The 7,741-nt window shown below is 51.9% G+C and overlaps 2 protein-coding genes across 3 annotated transcripts in view; one reads left to right on the forward strand and one right to left on the reverse strand.

Annotated features, from left to right (window-relative positions):
* LOC103474061 (protein SET-like) lies at positions 1 to 4,191 on the reverse strand. The gene is made up of 8 exons (XM_008424785.2): positions 3,997 to 4,191; positions 2,869 to 2,926; positions 2,656 to 2,798; positions 2,468 to 2,571; positions 2,270 to 2,383; positions 433 to 603; positions 232 to 357; positions 1 to 70 (listed from the first exon to the last, which is right to left on the reverse strand). The coding sequence occupies exons 1-8, from the start codon at positions 4,064 to 4,066 to the stop codon at positions 50 to 52; spliced, it is 807 nt and encodes a 268-aa protein (XP_008423007.1). The 5' UTR covers positions 4,067 to 4,191; the 3' UTR covers positions 1 to 49.
* Positions 4,192 to 4,354: 163 nt separating this feature from the next.
* Positions 4,355 to 7,741, forward strand: part of pkn3 (protein kinase N3) — an 11,007-nt gene continuing 7,620 nt past the window's right edge. Inside the window, exons 1-5 of one of the 2 annotated variants that reach the window (XM_008424784.2) lie at positions 4,355 to 5,406; positions 6,102 to 6,375; positions 6,704 to 6,873; positions 6,946 to 7,063; positions 7,148 to 7,290. In XM_008424784.2, coding sequence (XP_008423006.1) covers positions 5,386 to 5,406; positions 6,102 to 6,375; positions 6,704 to 6,873; positions 6,946 to 7,063; positions 7,148 to 7,290 — 726 coding nt within the window. In that variant the 5' untranslated portion in view covers positions 4,355 to 5,385. Of the gene's footprint in view, positions 6,376 to 6,703; positions 6,874 to 6,945; positions 7,064 to 7,147; positions 7,291 to 7,741 lie in introns of both variants that reach the window. The other variant, XM_008424783.2, reaches the window with a different exon arrangement.

Raw genomic sequence — 7,741 nt, forward strand, 5'->3', positions numbered from 1 at the left:
CCCCCATTCCCACAGACGGGTCACAGTGGGAGGACGGCGCCGAGACGCTTCAGTCGTCCTCACCGTCGTCCTGCAGAGACAGAGGGACAGAGACAGCAGGTTAGGTCCAGCAGGACCGGGTCAGAACAGAACCATGCTCTCCAACCACAGACCAGTTCAGTCTCCATAGCTACGGTGTTCCCACCGTCGCATCATGCCAGTAACCATGGCGACCAGCTGCAGCTCTCTCACCTCTCCATCTTCCCCTTCTCCATCCTCGTCTTCGCCTTCCTCTTCCTCACCCTCATCGATGTCCTCCAGACCTTCCTCATCCTCCTCTTCATCGTCCTCACCCTCCTCATCCTCCATGTCAGGGACCTGGGAGCGTCCAGACAGTCAGCGAACCGCCCGGTAGCCCCGCCCCCCCGCCCCAGCGGCGCCCCCTGCACCTACCAGGTAGTACTGCAGCGGGTTGGGCCAGATGTCGTCCTTGATGACCTCCCCCAGCTCGTCGGCGCCAGCGTCCGAGTGGTCGGTGAACCAGGTGAAGAAGCTCTCCGGCTCCTCGTGCTGACGCTTCTTCCCAGCTTTGTTCGGCGTCTGGCTGCTCCGTTTGGTCAGGTCCTGCAGGGCCCAGAGGGTCAGAGGTTACATGTCAGCCATGATTGTCTTCCCAACCACAGATGATCTGCCTTTCAAAAAGCCCCGACTGCCCCCAGATTCAGCCAACCCTGATGGGGGGGAAGCCTGTTCTGACCCATCAGAACAGGCCGGTTTGCCACCGTGGGGGTTCCTGCACCACCACTCTCTCGCCACCGCTGACGCTCTGGCGCGGTTCCCCCAGCCTTCATGTTTCATGGAGAATGGCCAGATTTGAGGCTTGGCCACGCCCACATGCTTTGACATAGGAAAATTCCTTTGATAACTTTTGACCCTCAATGCATCAAGACTGTGTTGACTGAGTTTGAAGCCTGGATCTAGAAAGCTCTAGGACGAGTTCACCCAGATACGACATCAATGAAAAAAGACAAAATGGTGACTTTTATCCAAAATGGCCGACTTCCTGTTGGGTTTTACCATGGCTCCAAGAGACTTTTTTGTAGTCCTGACAAGTTACACGTGTACCAAGTTTCATAAATGTGGGATAAAGCATGGCTGGAGGCTGATTATTTAAAATACTCTAGGGGGCGCTGTGGAGGAATTAGGCCACGCCCACCACATGTTCCACTGGATTTATGTCGGGGGGTGGACAAGGATCGATCTCGGTGAGTTTGGTGCAGCTGGACTGAGACATGTGGAATCTAGAGCCAAACGTATGGCGGCGGCGTGACCTGTGACTTGGCCGCGCCGCCATGGCAACGCCCTCCACTGGAAACTCTTGGCGCTTTAAAGCAAGTGAGACCAACTTGTTATCAGTCATCTGACACAAGATCATCTTGATTAGGTCAAGAGAGCCAGAGTTGTATCTTTCCAAGTAAACAAAAGTCCCTTCCTGCTCTGAGGGGGCGGGGCTTAGGTGAGGTCATACTATGACGACATAGGATCGTCAGGCATCCAACCAGGATCCCTCATACCAGGTTTGGTGCCAATTGACCTTTCTATGTGAAAGTTGTAGCGGTTGGTTTTCTGTGGCGAGTACGCCAACTTTGTCGCCCCCGGAACGTCCCCTAAACAGGTACGAAAACTCACCATTTTGATAACTTTTAATGCCACAACCCTTAACTGCATCAAGTTCGGTGTGAGTAAAATGGAAAAAAATGGCCAAAATTTGACCTTTGACCCAAAATGGCCGCCTCCCTGACCATTTTAGGGGGTACCTCCAAGAGACTTTTCTTCTTGATTTGGGGAGATCTACCTACATACCAAATTTCAGATCTCTACGACCTACAGTTTCCCCCAACTCACGTTAGGGGGGGCTGTAGAGCCGTTTGGCCACGCCCACTTCCGGTTCCACCAGGATCCAAACATTTTCGTCGGGGGGGAAAATTTTGAGTGAAGTTTGGTGAGTTTTTGAATATGATAAAGGACCCAAACAGCCGCGCGGCGTGACAACAAGAATAAGAAATGCTGCGATTACAATAAAACAAGATATATACCAACCTTCATTTCTATTACAAAGATCAATGACTCACTGATCATTAGGAATAATAAATATTGGTTACATTGAAACAATTGCTCAGCCAAATGACCTTCCTGATCATAAAACTCGGATCGTTTTCCTGACCGAAGGTCTTTCGTTTCAGGATTATTAAAATCATTTCTTCTTGCTGAATTGCAGGAGCAAACGGACCTTCCCAGCTTTCCATTTGATCTCGGTGGACTTGGAAACCGGATCTCCGCCCTCGTTGACGTTAAACTCTTTGGAGAGAACTTTGTTCTCGAAGTACGGGTTCTCGTCGAAGGACTGCAGGGACACAGAGGAGAACGGGTGGATCAGAAAACGGCGGCGGCGGCTTCACAACGAAGCGACAGAATCAATCAGACTCACAAAATCTATTCTGTATCCAGACTTGATGTCCTCGAACTCTGTGACCTCGACCTTGGACAGATAATGAAGAGCTTCTTCATCTTCCTCCCCCAGAAGAGCCGAAACTACAGGCAGCAGTCAGAGCAGGAGTTTTCATTTGTTCATGACAGGAACCAGAACCAGAACCAGAACCGGATCCGGCTGCTTACCTTGTGGATGGTTGACGAATGTTGTGACCCAGAAGTTTGGGATTTTGGCGATGAGCTCTGATCTCTTCTGAAAGAACGGCTGGCGTAATTTGTTGTACTTCTGCTCTACTTTTAAAATTTCTTCACTGGCCTGTTCATTTAATCTGGAAAACAAGCAGCGTGTCAGAACAGCCGACGGTTTCCGTGACGACGCGCCGCCGGGCTCAGACTCACCTGTCGATTTCGTTCTGTACTTCATCAATGTGTTCGATCGCCTCCTGCTGCTCCTTCTCTGAAACACAAAGCATCCAGATGATATTCGAGGAATTTATTCATTACGGTTTAAAATAAATTTTAAAAAAAAACATTTTGGTAAATGTTGACGGCGATCTTATAAACATCCTCAGTCTGTTAAGATTTCATACCACCAAAGATCTACTTGATGAATTTCTAAACTCCCTTCATGAGCTAAAGATTAAATGTGAACAATATTTATACAACAATAATAGATACGATAATAGAAGCTGAGCTCCTTCAGACTCATGGCTGCATCCTGGGTGCACAAAGCCGCGTCAACACAGATCCTTCACCCTCAGCTGGTGTTTCAAGTTTTACTTTTAATCACTGCAAACTGATGTTTTAATGCGTGTATGTAAAATATGATTCTACTCTCCACATTTCTATGCTTATGTTTAATATCTGTCCAGTATTTCATGCCCTTTGATTTTATATATTTTCATCTTAGTGACTCTACATGTGCCTATCTCCGGACACGCTGGTTTCCGCCCCAGGGCTCCCAGATCCGGGTCGTGTTTTCCTGGAGGCATCCCCCCCCCATCAACCCCCCTCGCTGGGGGTTTTCCACGCCGCAGATCGTGGGTTCCCCCCCGCAGACGGCCCCTCCACCCCCCTCCTTCCTGTTGCCGTTTAAGGCGGCCTGGTTTGAATGAAAAACGGGCTGAGCTCCGGCTCCGTGAAAACCCTGAGCTCAGCCAGCGCCTCACCGTGAACAAACGCTCACACTCAACCGACCTCGGTGAAATGGGCCCCGATCCGGTCATTTAAGCAGCTTTCAGCAGCCAAACCGAGAACAACTGCTGGCCTGCTTTATTGTAAACTAACGGCTACAGGCTAGCAGGAGCTAGTGGAAGCTAACGGAGGCTAACGCGGCTAGTTAGCTGCTGCGGCTGCGTCACTAAATATCTCAACATGTTGAGCGAAATGAGGCCGTTTCTGGAAACCAGGCGCTTCGACTCCCAGGATGCGGCTAACAGGAGACCGTGAGCGGAACCCGAGGCCGTGAGGACGGGCATAACGACGGTAAACAGCTGAAAATGGCGCTGAGAGGAGAACCGTTATTACCGGAGGTCTCGTCCCCTGCGTCGTGGTTTGAATTCTCCTTCCTGCTCACTTTAGCCGCTGAGGCCGACATGCTGCCGCTTCTCCGACGCTCCGTAGGCCTGAAGTTCCTCCCGGCGGGTTAAATCGCTGCTCCTGACGGCAAAACTTACTTCACCTCACAAACAACAGTCCGCCAGCAGCGCCACGATGGGAACAAACCGACCCGCCTCCGTCAACACATTTATGGCTCTCTGCTGCCCCCCGGCGGCCCGGAGGGATGCGGGCGCCACGGGGAACTGCATGGACTTCACAGCTTTCAGACATGAAGCTTAAATATATCCACTCAACAGGAAATAAAATGGATAAAAACAACATTATGTGCACAGTATGAGAATGTAGGGCAGAATATAAATGGTATTTATTAGAGGGGAAAGTCAAAAAAAAGATCCAAAAATGTTAAATATATACAAAAAGTAAACAACTTTATCAGTAATAGTATGATTTATTTTCTAATAACTGTTCAGTATTTTTATGTGATGATTTTGTACAGTGTGTCAGACACACTAATAAATGTGCAACGTTTTAAAAATAATCAGAAGATCCGGCAGTAAAACAAAATGTCTGCCTTCATTCCAGGACGTTTCTTGTGGGAATGCTGAGAATCCAGGAGGAAATGGAGGATTTGTTTCCCCGTTTGACCGTCTCCAGCTGAAACCTTTGAGTTTTACTGATAAACTGACCATGAAGTTAGAATCAGAGTCACGGACTGGAGCTGACCTGGTCATCTCAGTGCCAGCAGGTCCCTGAGCAGCCAGTGTCCAGCATGTGTGCGGTCTGTTCCCCTGACCTTTGACCTTTGCCATTACCATTATAATTTGCTCTTTAGTTTGTTTCTGGTCAGACTGAAGGAGGAAGTGACCAGCAGCTGGGCTAGTCTTCAGGATCCGGCCGCGGCGGCCGGCAGGAAGTGACGTCATTGTGTTAACAGCAGAGACTGATTTCTGTTTCTTTCAGTTTTCTGCTCAGGTGACGCCGCTTGTGACGTCATGTGACCCGGTCCCGGCCCGGTGTGGATCAGAGGACGGTTCCGTCCTGAACTGTTGACCGGAAATGACGTTCCTCCGACTCCTAACCCGCTCAGCGTGTTTGGGCCGACCCGCTGAGTGACTCAGTGCCGTGTTGAAAGCAGATGCCTCACCTGTGCAGGTGCTCCCGGCGCCCGCCATCTGATTGGCTGCAGGTGCATCGTAGTGCCCGCGCGTGGCCAATCAGCGCGCCGTGACGTCAGCGCGGATTCAAAGGAGGATCGCTCAGATTTGTTTCCATCCGTGATTGAGGAAGAAGCCGCGGCCTCAGCTCACCTGAGCAGGTAGATCCGTCCGAGTGTCCGTCCGTCCGCACCGGGCCGCCATGTCAGCCCCGACGCCTCAGGTGAGTCCGGCTCCCTTCCTGCAGACCCGGACCGGTTCTGGGGCCCATCAGAACCGGTCCGAGTCGCCGAGGTTCTGGCTGGAACTACGGAGCTGCTGCTGCGGATTTACCTGTTGGTCCAGTTTGTCTTCCTGACACAAACACCTGAGACAATCACTGCAGAACGACTTCCGGCTGCTCGGAACCAGCTGGTCCGGAACCGGTTGAAGGTCCGGACCGGACTGGTTCTCAGTCTGGCTCGTGAAACCGGCAGAATATTTCTTTCATCTTTAATCTGCTCGTTTTGTTGATTTAGAAAACAAACGGCTGACGACATGTTTTGATTCTGAAATCATGAAGAGAGGCGTCTGTGAGCATGCTGATGGAAAGTTTAGTGGAAGGAAGACGGTAGATAAATGAACATTTCAGTGAGTGATGTGATGAATGACTCGTCATCTTTACCCGGTTCATCTCTTGAGCTTTAATCCCCAGGGATGTGTTCTCAGTCCCATCCTGTTCCTATTGGACCACAGGGTCAAAGGTCATCTGGAGACGGTTTCCAGTCTGTTCCTAATGGCCTAGTCAAAGTATCTGAGGAGAAACCGGTTTCTCTCAGTGATCCCGGTTGGGTTCAGATCAGGTTTCTGATCCCAGTGGATTCTGGTGAAGTCCGGCAGGAAGTGACCCGGTCTCAGCCGCTGTGTGTTTCCTGTCAGGATGGGAAGCAGCAGCAGCAGCAGCAGCTGGACATTCTGGACCCGCAGGTCCAGCAGCGGCTGGAGAACGCCCGGGCTCAGGTCCGGCAGGAGATCCAGGTGGAGCTGAGGATCAAGGAGGCGGCGGAGCGGATGCGGCGGGCGTACCCGAGCCGGCGGGGCGGCGCCGTGGACGGCGAGGTGAAGGCGTCCAGCCGCAAGCTGGAGCGGCTCCACCTGCAGCTGCAGGAGCTCAATGCCATCTCCATGGCAACGGAGAAGGACAGCCACGCAGGTAAAACGTTGCGGCAGCTGTAAACCTCCTGGAGCCGCTCGGTCCAAACGGCAGAATAATTCAACTCTGGGATCCATTTCAGGGTTTTTCCAGACAATGTTTATCAGATGCTAATGCTAATGCTAACGCGCTACACCAGCAAGGTATTTAGCAGGAGCCCTGAACTCCACTTTACTGTTGACGTTATGCTGACTCGGCGACTGACTCCTCATTGGTTACTTTGGGCTCCGCCCCCTCTCCGGCCCGTGAAAGGCGGGAATCACCATAGCAACCAGGAGATGAACATCTTAAGTAAGTTTGTTGACTCTGCTTTCTGTGCGTTTGGAAGCGACCGCCCCAGAGGAGGAAGAGGACCAATCAGAGCCGAGTCAGTGGGAGGAAGTGACATCACCGCTGGCCAGCCGCATCAGAACTCTGAAGAAACAGCTGACGATGGAGGCCAAGGTGAAGCAGGGCGCCGAGAACATGATTCAGACCTACAGCAGCAGGTCCTTCAAGGTGAGACCCGCTTCCTGTCTCCTTCAAAATAAAGCACACCTCAACGCTGACCCGGTCCGGCTTGTGTTCCAGGACCGGAAGATGCTGGCCACGGCGCAGCGGATGCTCCAGGACAGCCGGACCAAGATGGAGCTGCTGAGGATGCAGATCGTTAAAGTCGGCCAGGCCCGGGAGGAGGGCGCGTCTCTCGGTAACCGAACGGAGCGGTTCTGTCCCGGACCGGGCCCGGTCCCGGTCCCGGTCCGGCCGGCTCTGAGCCGTCCCTCTGTCCCAGGTCCAGACGAGGAGATCATCAGCCCGGTGGAGCTGCGCGTCGCGGAGCTGCTGCACCACATGAAGATCGAGTCGGCCGTCGCCGAAGGAGCCAGGAACGTGGCGAAGCTGGTGGACCGGAAGGAGCGGCGGGTTCTGACCGAGGTACCGGCCCGATCGGGTCAGGCATCCTGGCTGCACTGAGCTGTTGGACACTTTATCCTTCCTCTCATGTCGTGCTGCTTTTAGAGAGACGGCAGAATATTGACCATAACATGTAGCTGTGGCGCACTGTGGTGATCGGCTTTAACGGCCTATTCCAAGTCTGACTGCAGGGGAATGTGTGGAAATCGAGACTCAAAAGAGACACAATTTAATAAATCATTAAATAAATCAACACATTCAGAAATACAGACATTAAATACATTTATATTTACATGTGGAAATGTGTCGGTGAACCTGCAAATATTTAATGTTTAACTATTTTAAGAACTAGTGGGCGGAGCCAACACTGTTTTACTCATCGGTGGGAGGGGCCAACAGCGTTTACTCAGGGGTGGGCGGGGCCAACAGCGTTTACTCATGGGTGGGCGGGGCCAACAGCGTTTACTCATGG

This window comes from Poecilia reticulata, linkage group LG12, assembly GCF_000633615.1.
Source record: "Poecilia reticulata strain Guanapo linkage group LG12, Guppy_female_1.0+MT, whole genome shotgun sequence".
Classification (NCBI taxonomy): Eukaryota; Metazoa; Chordata; class Actinopteri; order Cyprinodontiformes; family Poeciliidae; genus Poecilia; species Poecilia reticulata.